At 33.6% G+C, this 20508-nt stretch overlaps 1 protein-coding gene and 1 long non-coding RNA gene across 5 annotated transcripts in view; both read left to right on the top strand.

Annotated features, from left to right (window-relative positions):
- The window catches only part of LOC127748394 (uncharacterized), an 11635-nt gene extending 2000 nt beyond the window's left edge, over window positions 1–9635 (top strand). The window contains exons 1-4 of one of the 4 annotated variants that reach the window (XR_008010510.1): window positions 4913–5524; window positions 5626–5830; window positions 5928–6072; window positions 9449–9634. This is a non-coding gene — a long non-coding RNA (uncharacterized LOC127748394). The other 3 variants (XR_008010511.1, XR_008010512.1, XR_008010509.1) reach the window with 3 other exon arrangements.
- Window positions 9636–17052: 7417 nt separating this feature from the next.
- On the top strand, window positions 17053–19664 carry LOC107494243 (acyltransferase GLAUCE-like). The gene is made up of 3 exons (XM_016115300.1): window positions 17053–17478; window positions 18211–18721; window positions 19285–19664. The coding sequence occupies exons 1-3, from the start codon at window positions 17053–17055 to the stop codon at window positions 19662–19664; spliced, it is 1317 nt and encodes a 438-aa protein (XP_015970786.1).
- Window positions 19665–20508: the final 844 nt, after the last annotated feature.

Here is a 20508-nt window from a genome sequence, read left to right as displayed (position 1 = left end):
TCGGAATGGCTGTATATGATTATGAATATTGGCTGGTTCTGGATTGAACCGTGAGCCGAAATGACTTGAATGATATGAATATTGGCTGGTTCTGGATTGAACCGTGAGCTGGATGGCTGAGATGGATGTTGATCCATGATTGAGAATGAAAGCATTTATGCTGAGACATTGATAAGTTGTGATGTTGCACTTCCACTATCGGAGATAAGAGTTTCCCTGGGAGGAAGCAGTGGCTAGCCACCACGTGCTCCAGGTGGAGACTCGAAGCTCTTTTGACCCTATGTCGTCAGGGTGGTCGGGCACTGTGAAATTCCCGGATGAGCTCACCCCCATAAATATTCACAAGTGAGGGTGATGGATATGAATCATGATTATGATCAAGTTTATATTGAGTATAACTCGAGTTGGGGAGACACGACAGAGGGATAGTCCAATGGTTAGCTACCAGGACTTGTCGGGTTGGCTCTATAACCGACAGATGATATCATCAGCCACTAGGGACAGGCATGCATCATATGCATCTATGTGACATTGTTTGGGTGTGTATATTGTACTTGGTTTGCTTATGTGATTACTTATAATTACCTGCTACTTGTTCTACTTGCTGTAACTGTTTGTTTGTGCTTGAACTTCCTATCTGTGTTTGCAACTGGGACTCTGTTGGTTTGTGGTGATCGGTTGTTGGATTGGATTGTTTGGGCCTAGGACCGTGGTTGAATTGAGATGGACCGATGGTTGATTTTGGTTTTATGTTTCTGGTTTGGAAAACTATGAAAGGCTATTTTGGTTCAGTATAGATAAACCTTTTGAAAAGCTTTTGATGTTTTTGAGAATTGAACGGTTCCTCTTTTAGAAAAAGATTTCTGACTTTACTCTTGTTGTAAACCGTTGTTTTTGAAAAGAGGCATAAGACCGTTATTAATCACTGGTACGATTTATCTTCACGTATCCTATTACAGTAATTCCCAAAAACCCTCTATTGAGAATCCTTTCGAGGATGATGTTCTCACCCCCTACATTTTTCCCCTTTCAGGATATGGACGCAGAAGTTACGAAGAGTTTATTTAATTGTTGTTAAGATTTTTTGTATTGCTTTAGATTATTATTTATTGTACCCTCGCCTTTATCTTGAGATATTCTATAAGAGGGATAGGGATTGTATTGGATACTGCTTGTGATATTATCTATAAATATACGTATCTATATGGATGTATCCTTTATGAGTTTTTGTAAGTTATATGGTATGTATAGATGTATGTTGTATAGCAAAGTATTTTTGGGAGCGGTTTTACGGTATAAAATTTTAAACAGGCTCATATTTTAGTATTAAATAGTATAAGTGTCGTCGTAATGTCCGAGCTATCAGAGTTCCGCAGCCGGAAGCGTGAACTTTGGTAGATAGGGTGTTACATTATGGTATCAGAGCGGTCTTTCCTGTAGAGCTAGAGGAATGGACCGACTATACTTCAATTGCATACTCTGAGCTTTTGTCATGTATTAGGTCTTGTCTGATGACGAGAATTAGAGCTTTATGCACATGACGATCTATTGATTAACGTTGTTAGTCTTGCATTGCATAATTCTTGGTATTAAGTTTGGCCAGCTTAATACTAGTGAATTATGTATATGAAAGCACTAATGGGCTATCATAGATGATATACGAGTTTCGAGTAAAGCGAATCGCGGGTTTTGGGAACGTTAGAAACTATTTCTCGAGGCTATTCAGTTGTGTATTTTGGATTTTGTTCGAGTCGACCTGTTCTTTCATATCCTAACTTGAAGTTCTTGTTTGCTACTCCTCTTGAAAAGTAATTTGATGTTTCCACTCTGTTTCTCTATTCATATGCATTCTTGTTTGATCTTAATTGCATATGCTTGGTTGAAATTCTTGTTGTATCTACCTTTCTCTGATTGAGTTCTTCTTCATTCAAGTACCCTTTGATATAACTTTGAACTTGTCCTTCTGCGCTGTGCATTTTAACTCTGGATTCCAAGTCCATTAATAGAGAAATTGTTGATTCAATTTTCCTCTTATTTAATAGTGATTACAGCCAATTTTGAGATTTTTATGAAAACTGCTGTTAAAAAGATATATACTTTTCTATAGGTGCAACTTTGAAGATTTCTTATGCAATTTAACAACTATCTATTTCTAATACCTCGTCTATACTTTTACTTGTTTATGGAACTGCATTTACTTTAAAATTACAATTTGACTTTCTAGTAATTTTACTATAGTTCCAATGCACATTTTCATTTGATTATGTATTTGGATATTTTTCAAAATTTTGGGAAGAAAGAATTTTTCATTTTTATCCCGGTTGAGTTTCGTTTGATAAGCTTTACTTAACTTATTTTGAATTGAGTTGATTTATCTATATGGCTTATGCCATTGTTGTTCTTTTGAAAGTGTTGGACTCATAGCTTTCTTCCTATGAACGGACTAAATTCTCTATTAAACCTTCCATCTCTATGAGTGTCATACTTGACCTTGTTTTTAGCTAAACTTTTACATCTTGTGAACATTACCATTGATCTTGGTTTGTCCTCTCTTGTGAACCTCATCCTTGTGTGAGTCAGTTTGATTCGTTTCAAATTAGTGCATCATTTATTCTCTCATTATCTCTACAAGAGTTTTTAGTCAAAGATTTATCCTTGAGAAATTACTAATGATTGGGTTGTCTTTTCCTATGACTTTTGTATTCTTTTGGATCAATTGAAATCTTGTTTGACGTCTTATGCCTAGTGGATCTTGTTTGGACTACTTTGATTTAAGATCCTTTCTTGTATGAATTGACTCCTTTTCAAGTACATTCTAATCTTCTTGACTATTATTGTGAGATGGTGATTTCAAGTATATTTTTGGAGTCTTATTTTGAATTTTATAAAGCAGATTGAATTCTCTTTGAAGAAGCTCTAAATCGAACTTATTTTTTTTAGTTGCTTGGTTACAATTTAAACCATTGTTCAATTTTTGACAAAGTTGATTAAATTGGGCATGCACTATTTTAAATGAAGTTTTAAAAGCTTTCTTGTTTATTGGAAGCCGGTTTGTTTGTAATGCAGCACTTAATTCCTTTACCAATTTATAACAAAATTTTACCTCGGGTTTTCATTTCTAAATAGAGCTTAACTTTCTCTTTCGACCTCGCTAAGATTTATATACACGCTTGTTTGAATATGGACTTTGGAGACTTTTGAACAAGCATTTGATCTCTCTTCCGAGTTTTATGATTGCTTTTGGTTAAGTTGTGCACTCAACTATCTTTCTAAAATATTTGAGAGAATATTTTGGCTCTTAGCAAAACTTGTGTGCACCTTATTTTTAAAATTCTGCATGATCTGTTTCAACATAAAATTGTATTACAGCAAAGCCATGTTATTGCTTTTGTTATTCTCTTGGAGAATGTTTGTTACTTAACTTTTCTTCTAAATTGCGAAGTGATTTTTTCGCAAGTTTTCGATTCTTTTGTGAACAATGTATTCGAAAATGTTTTTAATCATGCTCTTGAAGTTCTGTGAGCTTTGTCTTTGGTTTGAGAGATTCTTCTCTATAAACCTCATACTTCTTCGACTCAGCTTGAATTTGTTTCAAACTAATGCGCTGACCCTTTTCCTTGTTGATCCTATCGGATTTCTTTGATTCAAGGGTTATCTTTGAAGTTGTCAATCGATTTATTTCTAGCAAACTTCATTGGTTGAGTATCCTTGTTTACCTGGATTGTACACGTTCTCTCAAATCTATGAGTACTATCCTTGACATTTGTCTCTCCTTTCCAAGATTTTGCATTCTTCTGAGTAGACTCGAGAATTGTTTTGATGTCGCATTCGATTTGTAGACGTAGTAACGCGATGCGTTAGTTCTTTAAGACGTGATATGTGAATACGGAAGGTGAAACGGTAGGTGTACCATGTTATGAGTTGTGGGTGTTTTGCCCCTTGGAAACGAGTTTGCGGGTGTTAGGCTTATGTTTGGCCATGAGGTTGTAAAATGTTTGGTGAAGTTGGAAAGTGAAGTTCTAAAGTGGGAACAAGATTGTCAGCGAACATTATGCCGCTGTGTAAATACCAACAAGCTTTGCAGCCTTTTACCACACAAATTACCACTTTGCTTTGTGAACGCCTATCTTGATTTGCACCCTATTTGACACCTCAAGTTTTTGTAAAGCCTTGAGATCATATGACCTTGTGCATTGAGCCTACCTTGTAAGGTTTGCTTTGCAATCACACTCCTACCTTTGTATTTTTATGCATATGACCAACAAAGTATTTGAAAACTGTAAGTATGTTTATATTTTGAGATATATTTTTGCTTCTTCCTTAAAAGTGTTCAAGGGTAAACTGTTATGAAATATCTTTTGTTTTGTATCAATTTTCGAGGGCGAAAATTTTTATAAGGTGGGTAGAATGTAAGGCCCAGAACTTTTGAAAAGTCTTATTATGATCAAGTCTCAAATCATATGGTTATTTATAACCTTAATTTCAGAAATTATTTTATTAAAGGTAATTAAGGCAAGTTTTGATTTATTGGATTTGAGATGAGTTATGATTATTATCCAATTGTATAATTATTGGATTATTTTCTATATTTGAATTATAAAGTTGATAGTTATGAAATAATAAGGAATTTTGTATGATTTGGATTAGATACGTAATATTTTAAATATTAATACTACTATTTTGGAAAATAAAGAAATTAAGTATATTAATTCTAATTATTTGATTTGAACATTTTATTGAAAATAGAATGTGAAATTGATGAGCAAATAGTATTTTATATATTATTAGTGTTGGATTTAATTTGGGTTTCAATTACTATATTGTCCCTACTTTTATTTGAAATTACAAAATTACCCCTAGACCTATTTTAACTCTAAACCCTAATCCCCCCTAACTCTAACAGCCACCAAAACCCTCCCCTAACCCAAGCAGCAGCCACAACCCCCTCATCTTAAACACACATACACGGCTCACTGAAAGAAAGGAAAAGAAAGAATGGGAACGAGAGAAAACAAGGGAAGAGAGGTCGAGAAAGAACGAGATGCAGAGGGAGAAGGTTGGTGCGCCGTTGGAGCCACTTCCATCGAGCCCTAGCCGTCACCACCGCCTCTGCACGCAAGGAAGGAGGAGCCTTTGCCATCGTTGTTCCGTCTCAAACCGAAGCCGCCATCGCGCCTGGGTGCCACTATCGCGGACTCGCGTTGGCTGCGTCATCGTGCCACCATCACGCCATGGATCTGCTCTGTTCGTGAGCTGAGCCAAGGAAGGAGAGACGAACGCGACGGAGATGAGTGGGAAACCCGCACCGACACTGTTGGAGTCTCACCGCCGCCGTCCCCGTGGTGGCTGGTGTCATCATCGGAGAGGACCACCGGAGTTGCTGTCTGCCTCTGCTGGGGTTCGTCTCCACCGGAGCTTCCCTGGTCGACAGATGCGGCCGCCGCCTCCTAGCTGCCGCTGTTGGAGTTGATGTTGCTCTAGCCTTGCCCTGACTCCATCTTGAACCGAGAACCGCTACTGTTGGGTATGCTTTACCCGGTTTTTGATTCCCTCTTGTTCCATCAATCTGTTTCTGCCTAGAAGCATTGTTGTTGACACTAGTTGTATTAAATAAAATGGTTATAGTGAGTTGCATTGCCACTGCCCTTGCCAAAGGTAGTTGCTGGCTGCATTTGAAAATTTTTGTTGCAACTTGCGTTTGTTCTAGAGCTATTTCATCGGTTGCTAGAACTACTAACGGAGCTGGCTGAGTCACGGCGATTCTGGCTGCCAAGGGCGGTTCTGTGGCTGTCGGAACCACCGCTGAGTATTCTGTTCTTTGGTTCAGACGGTATTCTTTAGTTACAATATGTATCTCTATATTGAAACCTTCCCCGTTCATATCCCGATATGTGTTTTAAGGCTTTTGCAATAATAATGTTTTCTAGGATTAAGTTATCGGAGCCACAGGTTGCGCGTAAGGGCTTATATTTGCTGCTGCGAAAGTGAACAAAGCTGTGATGCAAGCTGCCGGTAACTTTGGGTTGATAGAGGTTTCTGGTGGCGCGTTTGGGTTATGGTTTGCGTTTTAAGGTAGGGGCGCTTTCCAAACACTATGTTTTATGTATTGAAATTATTACATATGGATACTGATGTGAGATATTGTGTATTTGGTGATTGTGTCTGCCTTATTTATTATTTGATTGACTCGAATGATTATGGATGTTGATGGGGCTGAATTGTTGTGCGGCTTTGTGAAATGTAATGTTTGAAGTTGATTCTTTAAAGATTTGAATCTGAGTTTAATCCGTTGAGGACTGATTTGATTTGAGCCAATTATTTTAATGATGTGAAAAGTCGAATGCACTTTTGAATTCAGCACGGTTTATTTTAATTGATTTGGTTTTGGACAAATGATTTGTTATTGAGCCGTTTCTTTAAAGCTTTGGAAATGAGTTATATCGATTGATATTGAGTTGATTTGAAATGGTATCCTTGAGATACGCCACTGAGGCGATTGTTGGATTTAGCTTGCTTTAAATTGATTTCTGGTTTTGAGCTGTTGAAAAGGAATGAGAAATGGTTTAGTTGGGACCCGAACCGGGTGGCAAAAGTCCAAGTTTTAGGGGAGGTGCTGCCGAAATTTCAGTAGAATCCGGGACTTTATTGAAATATTGTTTGGAAAAATTATGAGTTAAAGACTTCTACTATTTTATTTGAATTATCAAGAAAAGGATGATTCATGCTTTTGAAATGAATTATTAAAGAGAAAATTATGATTTAGTCCTGTTTCTTAAGAAAAGTATTGTATCTTTTTGGGAGAAAGTTATTTAGATGAAACTTATGTTCTAAAGCTGTTTTAAATGTGAAAAGGGCTAAGTCTTTGAATTTGACTAGACGGTTTCAATTAGAGGAGTTTCAGTGACTTTGAAAGAACCTGAACATCTATTGACAAGTTTCATTTTAAAATATTTTAGGAAAGGTTTTAGGTACTATTTGAATTTTGAATTTTTACAAGACTAAAACAGTTTTGAATAGTTGAAACGCTTTAGAATTTATCATGGGGTTGAAGCTGGTTTTGCCTAAGTAAAGGAAACTGCTTTGAAAGAAGTAAATGATTATGTGACTCGGTTTGGCTTAGATCCTATTTTATTACCCAAATCAGGAAGCCAAGGGAATTTGACAGAATGAGTTATGTTATTCTCCCCTAAAGACTTGAGACTCTGTCGAGGGACTTTTGTTATAAAAATCCCATTGTGGGATGGATGATTTTGAATATTTCAAAATAAATCTTTAACTTGCCATGGTTATGGAAGTTTTGGAAAAAGGATGCCGAGAGTGGCATTGTTTTTAAAAGGAAAACTTACCTTGTGTAAGAGTGGCTTATGAGCCTGAGATGATTTGAGAAATGAGATCTTTAAAGCCAAGGTTGAAAAAAGTTGAAACTTGATTTCAAAGTGAAATGAATTGAGAAAAGTGATTTATAGCTTAAATGCCGATTTTATGAATTTGATGATGTTGAATGGTGGAAGTGCTATTTTGTTATGAGCCGGAATGGCTATGTATGATATTGAATTATGGCTGATTGCCGAATAAGTTATAAGCCGTATGGCTGACTATGAATTATGAATTTAAGCCGGATGGCTGAGATGGATGTTGATCCATGGCTGGGAATGAATGCATATATGCTGTTTATTGATAATTGTGATTTGCACTTCCACTATCTGAGACACGAGTTCCCTGGAAGAAAGCAGTGGCTAGCCACCACGTGCTCCAGGTGGAGACTCGAGACTCTGTTGACCCTATGTAGTAAGGGTGGCCGGACAATGTGAAAGCCTCGGATGAGCTCGCCCCCGTGAATATACACCAGTGAGGGTGTTGGATATGAATCATGATTATGATCAAGTTTATATTGAGTATAACTCGAGTTGCGCAGACACGACAGAGGGACAGTCCAATGGTTAGCTACCAGGACTTGTCGGGTTGGCTCTATAACCGTTAGATGATATCATCAGCCACTAGGACAGGCATGCATCATATGCATCTATGTGACATTGTTTGGGTGTGCATATTGTACTTGGTTTGCCTTTGTGATTACTTGTAATTAACTGCTAATTGATCTACTTGCTGTAACTGTTTGTTTGTGCTTGAACCTTCCTACTTGTGTTTGCGACTGAAACTCTGTTGGATTGTGGTGGATTGGTTGCTGTTGGATTGTTTGGGCCTAGGGCCTTGGTTGAAATGATATAGATCGATTGTTGGTTTCGATTTTGTATTTCTGGTTTGGAAAAGTATAAAAGGCTAATTTGGTTCAGCATAGATAAACCTTTTGAAAGGCTTTTGAATCTTGTTTTAAACGAACAGTTTCCTCTTTCAGAAAAGTTTTCCGACTTTACTTTTATTGTAAATCGTTGTTTTTGAAAAGAGGCAAAAGACGGTTATTAATCACTGGTACAGTTTACCTTCACGTATCCTATTACACTAATTCCCAAAAATCCTCTACTGAGAACCCTTTCGAGGATGATGTTTTCACCCCCTTACATTTTTTCCCCTTTCAGGATATCAAAATGACTTGAATGATATGAATATTGGCTAGTTCTGGATTGAACCGTGAGCCGAATGGTTGAGATGGATGTTGATCCATGATTGAGAATGAAAGCATTTATGCTGAGACATTGATAAGTTGTGATGTTGCACTTCCACTATCGGAGATAAGAGTTTCCCTGGGAGGAAGCAGTGGCTAGCCACCACGTGCTCTAGGTTGAGACTCGAAGCTCTTTTGACCCTATGTCGTCAGGGATCATGATTATGATCAAGTTTATATTGAGTATAACTCGAGTTGGGGAGACACGACAGAGGGACAGTCCAATGGTTAGCTACCAGGACTTGTCGGGTTGGCTCTATAACCGACAGATGATATCATCAGCCACTAGGGACAGGCATGCATCATATGCATCTATGTGACATTGTTTGGGTGTGCATATTGTACTTGGTTTGCCTATGTGATTACTTGTGATTACCTGCTACTTGTTCTACTTGCTGTAACTGTTTGTTTGTGCTTGAACTTCCTATCTGTGTTTGCAACTGGGACTCTGTTGGTTTGTGGTGATCGGTTGTTGGATTGGATTGTTTGGGCCTAGGGCCGTGGTTGAATTGAGATGGACCGATGGTTGATTTCGGTTTTATGTTTCTGGTTTGGAAAACTATGAAAGGCTATTTTGATTCAGTATAGATAAACCTTTTGAAAAGCTTTTGATGTTTTTGAGAATTGAACGGTTCCTCTTTTAGAAAAAGATTTCTGACTTTACTCTTGTTGTAAACCGTTGTTTTTGAAAAGAGGCATAAGACCGTTATTAATCACTGGTACGGTTTATCTTCACGTATCCTATTACAGTAATTCCCAAAAACCCTCTACTAAGAACCCTTTCGAGGATGATGTTCTCACCCCCCTACATTTTTCCCCTTTCAGGATATGGACGCAGAAGTTACGAAGAGTTTATTTAATTGTTGTTGAGATGTTCTGTATTGCTTTAGATTATTATTCATTGTACCCTCGCCTTTATCTTGAGATATTCTGTAAGAGGGATAGGGATTGTATTGGATACTTCTTGTGATATTATCTATAAATATATGTATCTATATGGATGTATCCTTTATGAGTTTTTGTAAGGTATATGGTATGTATAGATGTACGTTGTATAGCAAAGTATTTTTGGGAGCGGTTTTACGGTTTAAAGTTTTAAACAGGCTCATATTTTAGTATTAAATAGTATATGTGTCGTCGTAATGTCCGAGCTATCAGAGTTCCACAGCCGGAAGCGTGAACGTTGGTAGATAGGGTGTTACACTTTTAATAAAATAATTTCTAAAAATAATTTCTTTAATAAATAAATAAATTTAAAATTGACTTATAATAAGATTTTTCAAAAGTTCTGGGTCTTACACTTTATCTCTAATAGGGAGATATCCGTCTAAGAGGCATGTTTGCTCTTCAGGATCTATATCCATGTTCAGTCGAATAAAATTTTGCAATAAAAAACAAACAATTATAATCTGACTTTGAGTTTTAATAGGATGAAAGCAAGAACTTTTTATAATTGATCATCTCTTCTTAAGTAATCCAAAGTATTGGTCAATTACGTTTCTAGCAGAAGCGTGTTTCTTATTAAAATACACTTGATAGTTGTGAGGTGCACGTGTTCCTTGCGCCCACTCTCTTACTTGATAATAACACTCTCTTACTCAATAATAAGTACCTCTATACAGTGCCAAAAACCCAGAACTATTTGTGTAACTAACATCAACTAAATAGTAATTACCAATAACCACTACATACAAATATCGCGAAAAAAACTACCATGAACTCAATGCATGAAAGCTAGCTAACACTTATAATATTATTGTTGTGCGAAATAAGAACCTGCACAACTGAACCAGCAAGTACACTGGGTCGTCCAAGTAATACCCGAAGTGAGTCAGGATCGATCCCACGGAGATTGTTGGCTTGAATCAAGCTATGGACACCTTGTAGATCTTAGTCAGGCGATTAGAAAAGAGTTATGTTATGAAAAACGCATAAAGACTAAATAAAGATGAATTTGCTCAGTAGTTGTGAATTCAATGATAAGAAGATGGTTGATGCTTCAGAGATGCTTCATTCTTCTAGATCAACCTTTCCTACTGTCTTCTCCAACTGTGAATGGTTCTTTCCATGGCAGGTTGTAAGTGATCAACGCCGGTTTAATGGCCGTCAATCTTCATCTCTCAGGCCGAAAAATTATATGAGAGGTTTTTTATCTCTGTTCCTGCTCTAAACAAGAAAAAGAAAACAAGAAAGAAGAAGAATGGGAGCTCTATGTTCAAGGATAGAGAACTCCCTGTGAGATATGAAGAAGACAGAAGAATGAAGATAGGGAGAGGGGAAGAAGAATTCGAATAGAAGGGGTTAAGGAATTAGAAAATTAAGAAGTGAAAAGAGAAACTAGAATTAAAATATTTTTGTTTTTATTTTATTTGTTAATTGAATTCAAAAATAAAAATGAATTAACTAAAAAGATTTGAAATCAAATTATTAATTTCAAAAAAGAAAGGAAGTTTTCGAAAATAGAAGAGAGAAGAATTAGTTAGGAAGTTTTGAAAAAGAAGAAAGAGAAAACAAGTAACTAATTAAGAAATATTTGAAAATAAGATAAGATAGAAGATTAGAAAAAGATTTGATTTTGAAAATTTTGAAATTTGAATTTTAAAAAATTGAAATTGAATTAAGATAAGATAAGATTTTGAAAATTGAATCTTAAACTTTGAATTTCAAACAAGATAAGATAAAGATTTGATTTTTTTTTTTTTTTGAAAAGATTTGATTTTGAAATTCAAATTTAAAATAAGATAAGATAGTGATTTGAAATTTAATGAAAGATAACAAAAGATAAGATAAAGATTTGAAAAAATTTTTGAATTTTAAATTTTAAAAGAAAGATAAGATAGGAAAGAATCAAATTTAAAAGAAAAGATTTGAAAATGATTTTAAAAAGATAAGATTTGAAATTTGAAATTAAGATAAGATAAGATAGTGATTTTGAAATTAAAATTTGAAAACTTTTTTGGAATTTTCGAAAATATTAATTAAACATAGAAAAGATATTTTTTATTTTTTTGAATTAATGAAAAAAAAGAAAAACAACTAAAAGATACCAAACTTAAAATTTTTAGATCAAAACACTCAAAATTCGAAAATTAAAAGAACAAACACCAAAAGATACCAAACTTAAAACTTTTAAGATCAAAATAAGAAAAGAAACAAGAACAACTTGAATACCAAGAAAGAACACAAAGAACAATTCGAAAATTCAAAGCAAATAAAGAACACATAAAAGGCAACAAACTTAAAAACTTTGAAAATCAAAGACACTAATTTCGAAAATTTTAAAGAGAAATACTCAAGGACACCAAACTTAAGAATTTTGAAATCAAAGACTCTAATTTGATAAAAGAAAAGAAAAGAAACTTAAAGACTCAAGATGACTAAAAAAGACACCAAACTTAAAGATTGACACAAGACCCAAACAAAAAACACTATTTTTTGAAAATTTTAGCAAAGAAAGTAAGAAGATTCGAAACTTTTACCAAGAACAAGAACTAAAAACTCAAACAAAACACAAAGATTGATAAAGAAAATATTTTTTTGAAAAATTTTTGAATTTTTTTAATAAAAGAAAATAAAAGACTCACACAAAATAGTAAAGAGTACCTAATCTAAGCAACAAGATAATCTGTTAGTTGTCAAACTCGAACAATCCCCGGCAACGGCGCCAAAAACTTGGTGCGCGAAATAAGAACTCGCACAACTGAACCAGCAGGTGCACTGGGTCGTCCAAGTATTACCTGAGGTGAGTCAGAGTCAATCCCACGGAGATTGTTGGCTTGAATCAAGATATGGACACCTTGTAGATCTTAGTCAGGCGATTAGAAAAGAGTTATGTTGTGAAAAACGCATAAAGACTAAATAAAGATAAATTTACTTAGTAGTTGTGAATTAAATGATAAGAAGATGGTTGAGGCTTCGGAGATGCTTCATTCTTCTGGATCAACCTTTCCTACTGTCTTCTCCAGTTGTGAGTGGTTCTTTCTATGGCAGGCTATAAGTGATTAACGCCGATTTAATGGCCGCCAGTCTTCCTCTCTCAGGCCGAACTCCAGGTTTAGTGTGCACCCAATCTGAATGAAGGTGAAGCTCCTACAGTTCATCCCCTTGATGATCCTACTCAAAACGCCACAGACAAGGTCAAATCTTTTGGATCATAGAATGTTGCGCCTTTGGTTCTAGCCTCTACCACAAAGGCCCTAATCTCCCCATACCTCGGCTGAACTAGTGTCTCGAGAAGTCCCCAACGAAGTCGTGGATTAGCCGTCTAAGAGATGTATAATCAAGCTTGTGGTTCAGTGATCTCTGGTCAAGGACTCACATTGAACCCATGTAGAATGAGGATGAATGTCATGGTTCATCTCATTCATAAGGTTGAAGAACGAAGATACATCTTGGAATAGAGTCAAACACAAATTGAATAGAACAGTAGTACTTTTATTAATCCCTGAAAATCAGCAGAGCTCCTAACCTTAACCTTAGGAGGTTAGTGACTCATATTGTACAATATAATTCGAAAATAGAATAGGGGAAGAGTGAGGTCGAAGATCCTAAACAAGGGTGATCTTCTACTATATATACTAATCTGATAACTAAGGATTACAGAAATAAGATAAACTAAAAATCCACTTCTAGGGCCTACTTGATAAGTGTTTGGGCTGAGCTTGAGTGTCTCCCACGAGCTAGTGTCCCTTAGGGGCGTTGAACGCTGGCTAGGGACCACCTTGTGGGCGTTGGACGCCAGCTACTCCCCTGTGGGCGCTAGAAGCCAGAGATAGGGGTGGTTGATGGCATTGAACACAAGTTTTGGGCCTTTATTTCCGAAGTAAAGTATGAATTATTATATATTTCTGGAAAGCTCTGGATGTTAGCTTTCCATATTCGTTGAGAGCGTGCCATTTGGACTTCTGTAGCTCTAGAAAAGCTCTTTCAAGTGCATGGAGGTCAGATCTTGACAGCATCTGCAGTGCTTTCTCTGCCTCTGAATCAGACTTCTGCTCAAACTCCTCAATTTCCACCAGAAAATATCTGAAATCACCATAAAACATGAAAACTCAAAGTAGAATTCAAAAATATGAATTTTGCACTAAAACCTATGAAATATAATAAAACTTAAATAAAACATAATAAAAAACTATATGAAAGTAATGCCAAAAAGCGTATAAAATATCCGCTCATCAATTATCATTTTACCATATGATAGTTTGAGACTATTAAGATGTGTGATAGCATCTCCTAGTACTCTTGAATCAGATGTCGATTCTTCCCAACCACTAAACACATAACCAAAGTTCATGTCTCGGTTACACACTCCTAGAATGTTAGTACAATCACAACCTTTCTTGTTTTATAGTTAACTTATCCCAACCACTTTTGTGTAAGTTCTATTTAATGCTCCTAAAAAATCTTATAATGAATAGAAGATTTAGGCATTATTATATAGAATCGTGTTATTCCCAAACAAACTACATTCAGACCTATAAAATCTAATTTGAAGACTATGATTTTTCTTGTGATGAGCTAAGATTATTTAGAAAATTGCAACTTTCTCCGATAAGCTTATTTGACCATTCTCTTAGCCCTCTATGGACTTGATTTCTAGGAAAAGCATTTGTATTCATTCTAACTCCCAAATATAATTTCTATCACCCTTGTCAATAATATGATTTAATGTATTACGTATAATTTTAATATTCACTCTTCCACCTAATGATAGTTAACCACTATTTCTATTTCTAAAGTACACAAATAAAATAAGAATGGAAAAAAATATCATATTGTCATACATGAACCTCATCATTTGATAAAAAATAACACATTAAGTAAGTATAATTATTCAATATATAAATTACATACAATGTAATTACCTAATCTCAATCATTTAGTGAAGCCAACAAAGTTATTTTTGACTACTTCTATATTTTAGGTATATGAAAAATAGATTTCACAATGATTATAGAGATCTAATTAAAATTTTAGGCTTCAAGTTGGAATGGTTGCCAAAAATATTCATATGTGAAACATAGTACTAATTAACAAGTAGGTGATATATAGGAATAAAAACAAGTATAAAATTAATAAGTTTTTATATCTATTAAGTACTAATTAATAAAAAATATCACATACCGAATTTATGAATTGAGAATTGAGTTCTCAAAAAAGTTTCTTTATCCATATCTGGGAACCAAACTTTGGACTAATAAGTAGCATTTACATTTTTCTTTTGATTGTTATGTATTGGTTATTTAGGTTCTATATACAATCGTCCTTTATCTTGTTATTTTTTTTATATATAGAGCTTTCAAACGAATATGTATGAATATATATAAGGAAGCAAACACTACTGTGTCAATTTTAGGCAGTGCAATTTTGGATGTATCTCTTTTAACTATCAACGTCAATTCTTTTTCTCTTTTAACTAACATAAAAATTATATATTAACTTTGCTGGTTTAACAAAAAAGAATATATGTGATTTCACTATTTCATATAAAGATATATGTGATTTCACTAAAAAGAATGAGAATGTTAAATTACCTGGAGAAATCCATCTCCTTAACCACGTCCCTGTCTTCTTTTTCTCTCTTTTTCTAATACATGTCTTCTCTTTCTCTTTGCCCTAAAATATTACTCTCGTAGTCATAACCAAAATCAAGATGATCTTTTGCACTCTCCATAACTTATTATTTGGTATAAAATTGCAAAATGTGATGTAAGACTTACTATAGTTATGTAAATCTTTTTTGTTGATATTTTTCAACAACTCTTTAATGGATTTGTTTGACCTTGTTTAAATATGGTGGTGCAGAATATATCTTTGTTCATATATATATTTGTAACGTTTATAAGGAATTAAGTTGTATTTAAATGTGGATATAGTGTGCAATTTTCTAAGTCATTCAATTTCTTGGAATATAAAATCAGGAATAACTTGTAAGAGTAGTTTCAAAATGATTTGATATCAAATGCTAGAATTTAATGTTTTGAATCAAGACAAAAATTAGGGTAATTAGTTCTTCACAGCATGCTTCTTGCTTATTTATTTCACTCTTTTTATTTGTAAATGATTAGGCAAGTTCACAATCATAGGTTAAGATTTAATGGTACAAACTTCAGCTTAAACTCTGTATTTTATAATCTTAATGGATTTCTATATCAAATTTCACTTTAAATTCACTGATAAATATTTTTCAAGTCTTACAAAGAATGACAAGCTAAAAAATAAAATAAAAGTGCACAATTGCTGGAACCAAAAGTTTTATTCATATATTAAGATATTTACAAGAGATTGATACATCAGTGTTACATATAGGAAGTAATTCAGCATAGTTGCTCCTTACACATGTCCCCTATGGCTAATACAATACAATCCAAGTACAAAATTTGAAAAAATCACTAGAATTAGAAACATACAAACTATAAAATCTAGATAAAAAATATGCTATCATTTTCAGCATCATAATATCATTTTCTAATTTTTTTCCCCTTTCATTTACCTTAAAGTTGGAACTATTATAGAAGAATAATATCATAACTAGGAGCCCGTGAAGAAAAATTAAAATATCGTTATCCGATAATCATACACAAACACGTAAAGAGGTAAAAATGTCAGATAAAAAGTGGAAGATATCATAAGTCAACTAAAATATATAATAACGTATACACAGAGTAGTTATTAGTCTTGACCCACGAAAAAGGCCAGCTAGAATAATATAACATTAAGGAAATACATAACATAAATCTATCTCTCCAATAAAATCCTCTAAGAGGAATTAAAGTTATACAACAATACATTTTTAAAGAGGAGAGATCGATCTATAAAACCAAAATACATCTTAAAGGAATCATTTTTGCTTCTTCATAAGAAATCCCGCACTCTCAGCGAGATATGTCATACCCTGCACCTGAAAAATAGAAAGTCTACGACAAGTGAGAACCCGAAGATTTTCAATAAGGTAATAGAATAGATTCAAATTAAGTTAGATAATATAAGTTTTTAAGTTAGATATATTAGTTATTAGTCATATAAATATGTGTAACTAATTCCTACTAGTTATATGAACTATGCGTAACATTTATCTGTGTGGAGACACTACAAATTTGTTATAAAATGAGTTATTATGATATAACATTTTCCACTTGTGTTAATAAAAAAAACCAAAAGGGTTGAGAGTTACAAGTATTAAATTTTAACGGAAGAAAAGAAAAAAATTATGTGTAACCACGCATTATTAATCCAATTGTTATATGTAAGCAACAATAATGGAGAATAACATACATAATTCTAACTTCCCAGTAGTGTTAATAGTAATAAAGTGACGTAGTGATTTGTTTAACTTTTTGTCAAGCACTATATATTTTTGCCGCTTTCTCTTATTTTTTGGTATTCCATTAACTTAATATATTGAGAAAATACCGATTTTTAAGAGAATAATGGAACTGCTGGAGAAAGTAATTGTTTATCCCGAGCAATCCACTCTTAATAAGCGAATTTTCTTGTCCAATATTGACTTATATCTTGTTGTTTACCAAGACAATATCTTCTTCTTTGATCCTCCAAGTAGCAAAATGAGTTTTTCTAAAATTTTCAACAAATTATGCAATGCATTTGGTAAATTGCTTGTGCATTATGACTTTATGGCTGGTCGACTTGTGCAAAGTTTGGAGGACAGTCATCGGTTTGAAATAGACTGTAATGATGCTGGTATTGTGGTTATTGCTGCAAGAATTGATAGAAAGTTGAGTGAATTTGGTGATATTTTTACACCTAATCAAAATTTAGAGGAATTTGCTATGTTCCTCCAAGGAGAACAGGAAGAAGAAATCGACTTGAAAGAGAAACCCCTTTTATCGGTACAGGTTGGTCAATTAATGCTTCCTTAAGTGCAACATAACTAACACTTAAATTTGATTTTAATTCATTTTATATTTGTAGTTACAGAATATTTGTATCAACGTTTAGAAAAACACAAGTAGTAACTTAGTATAGATATTGTAATTAAAAATTTTCTTTCAATTAGCAAGCCAAGTCTTGCAAATTTGACTATAAATACAAATTAAAGAATAACAATCCATGAAAACTCAATTACAAATATTTTTAAATACATAAGACATAATTATAATATAATATTTTAAGCTATAATAACTGTTCACAAATTTTGGAAATATTCAAAAAAGATTATTATTAATTATAAACATGTGTAATCTAATTATATTGTTTTATTAAATATTTTTCTTTAGCATGAATTTTTTTTTCTTAATTTTATTGAAACTAAATCGTAGGAGTGATTTAGATTCTATGTATATAAAAATTTAGTAAAAACGAAATCGATTGGTCTGATTTTATGGAATTTAATTTTTAAAAATTTCTTAAATACAAATTAGAGAACAGATTTGTGTACGTAATTAGAATTCTATTATTTGTTTCTCCTAAAATAAAATGTCTGATTTTTTTTTAGTTATCAACACTGACCTATTTAGTCAAAATTGTGATAATTACACATGATGGTCTCATATTATTATAATTAATTTCTGTTCATGTTTATTTGTTTGTTATTATTATAAAAATAAATATTTCATTATTTCTCACAGCTGACGCAATTTGCTTGCGAAAGTTTGGCACTAACTGCTCACTACAACCATTGCACACTAGACGGTTTAGCAGTAAGAGATTTTGGGGCAAACTTGGCTGCATTAACACGTGGTGATCCCCTAATCGTAGTTCCTTTTGCAGATAGGACATTGCTAAGAGCAAGAAACCCACCAAAAATTAGTTATCCACATTTTGAGTATGGAAAAGTTACAAATATTGAAAACTTGTTTAGTGTTCGTGGAATAAGTGGTGGCATTAATGTAAGACAAAATGTGACACAAAACCAAATTCAGATTCTTTATTTGTCTCCACAGCAAATTGCCAGCTTTAAAATGAAAGCTATCAATGATTGTAACTTAAAGAACGTGACTACTTTTCATGTTGTTGCCGGTAAAATATGGAAGGCAAGAACTATTGCGACAAAGATGTTAGATGATAAAGTGACGACAATGTTATTTCCTGTAGATGTTAGGAAAAGAGTTTTTCCAGAACTTCCATATGGCTTTGCAGGTAAAGATGAAATACATATGAGAATATTTTTAACAAAAAATGTTATATGTATATAAAAATAATCATTATATAAAATTTACCAAACCAACCATTAAGTTTACAAAAATGTGATTTTTGAAATTTGAGCATTTATATAAGTACTCTCATAGAAAATAGATTCCCTCAATTGTTGTAAATTGTGATTTTGCACCATATGCATTTTAAGTAGAACTAAAAGAAAACATAGGAGATAACATGTTTAATCATAAAAGATCACACTTGACAATATCAATTGAAAGAAAAATAAGTGTCTCATATTCCATCTTTTAATCTTTTCTTTTTGCTTTTTATTCTAGCTAAAAACTAACAAAAAAAATACATCTTTACTTTTTTCCCTCTCATATTTTCTACTGAAACTTCTTACATTTAAAAGACAAAAAAAGGTACAACAAAATAAAATTTGCCACTACTTGATGTAAATTATTTTCAAAACATCACATAAAAGTAACTTATTTATAAAGAGTAAATAACCCAATCTAACTTGTGTTTAATTTTGTAAATGTTGTTGTACTTTTTTATTACAGGCAATGCTTTGGTTCCTGGATTTGCAAGAGCAACTGTGAAGGAGCTCACAGAATTAGAGGATGCTTATCATATCAGAAAAGTACAAGAAGGAATTGAAAGATTGGATGACGAGTATATTAAGTCAAGCATAGATTGGTTAGAATTGAACAAAGGAGTCCCTTGTAGGGAAGATAGTTTCTCATTGGTTTCAGGGTTGAGATTAGGGCTTGAGGACCAACATTTTGCATGGGGTAAATTAAAATGTTCAACACCACTTACTGTTAAGCCAGGTCTAGTCATGCTATTACCAGCAGCACCAGGTGATGGAGGTCTTAATGTTTGTTTGGATTTACCAGAAGATCAAATGTACATATTTCGTAGGATAATGCTAGAATTCTAAAATCAGAGGTACAATAGAAATCAGTCTAGATCTCTCTCTTAGAAGACGGAACCCCTGGAAGACATCATTCTAGTTACCACTACAGCTAATAATAGTATTTGAGCTCAAGTGTCCTAAAAACTAAATAAATTGAAGGGGGAATATGTATCCCAATGAAGTCAGATATTTCTGTATGCTTATGACAGTTCAAAATATGTAACTTCAATTACAAATAGGCACTTAGTAACTGGCATACAGTAGTCTTCCCCTCCACCCGTTTCACTAACAAGCAATACAGGTTTACGTAATTGAAAGTAGCGCTCCACAAGGAAGAACAAGAAAGATTTTATGAAGAAGTACATATTCAGGATCTAAGGTTTCTTCCATTACATCCAAAAAGTCAACCCAAGAAATGAGATTTCTCACAATAAGCCTTCTGCTAGGATGTAATTGGTTGAACCGCTGAAAAGAAAAGTTATGTAATGAATACAAGCTAAATAACACTATATATAAGTATGATATGATGGAATTGATCGGAGAAAAAAAGGCATAAACACCATTAACAAAATTAACTGCATATATCAAGATAATATACCTCAAAAAACTTATCATAGCATTAACAACTTCCAGGAGCCTTTCACGATAATCTTCCTTTACGTTTCCCACATTTTTAAGCTTGGAATTCTGTAAATAAATCAAATAAACCAAATATTAAATATCTGCATATCTAAATTTGTATCTTGTAACAATAAAGGCTTAGAGAGGTACTTTCTCATCGCAATGCCTTCAAGCTCATTTAGTAAAGGCTCAGAGAGGTATCTTTTATTTTCACAAAATTCTAAAAATAGAAAATACAGAAAATGAA

The sequence above is a fragment of the Arachis duranensis genome, chromosome 6, assembly GCF_000817695.3.
Source record: "Arachis duranensis cultivar V14167 chromosome 6, aradu.V14167.gnm2.J7QH, whole genome shotgun sequence".
Classification (NCBI taxonomy): Eukaryota; Viridiplantae; Streptophyta; class Magnoliopsida; order Fabales; family Fabaceae; genus Arachis; species Arachis duranensis.
The sequence above is the reverse complement of the archived record's forward strand: the minus strand, read 5'-3'. Positions and strand labels throughout refer to the sequence as shown.

Bases quoted from the DNA above. Each gene is read 5' to 3' on its own strand.
- LOC107494243 (XM_016115300.1), top strand. From the start codon at position 17,053: ATGGAACTGCTGGAGAAAGTAATTGTTTATCCCGAGCAATCCACTCTT. The intron at 17,479-18,210 runs GTTGGTCAATTA...TATTTCTCACAG, and splicing joins AACCCCTTTTATCGGTACAG to CTGACGCAATTTGCTTGCGA. The intron at 18,722-19,284 runs GTAAAGATGAAA...TTTTTATTACAG, and splicing joins ACTTCCATATGGCTTTGCAG to GCAATGCTTTGGTTCCTGGA.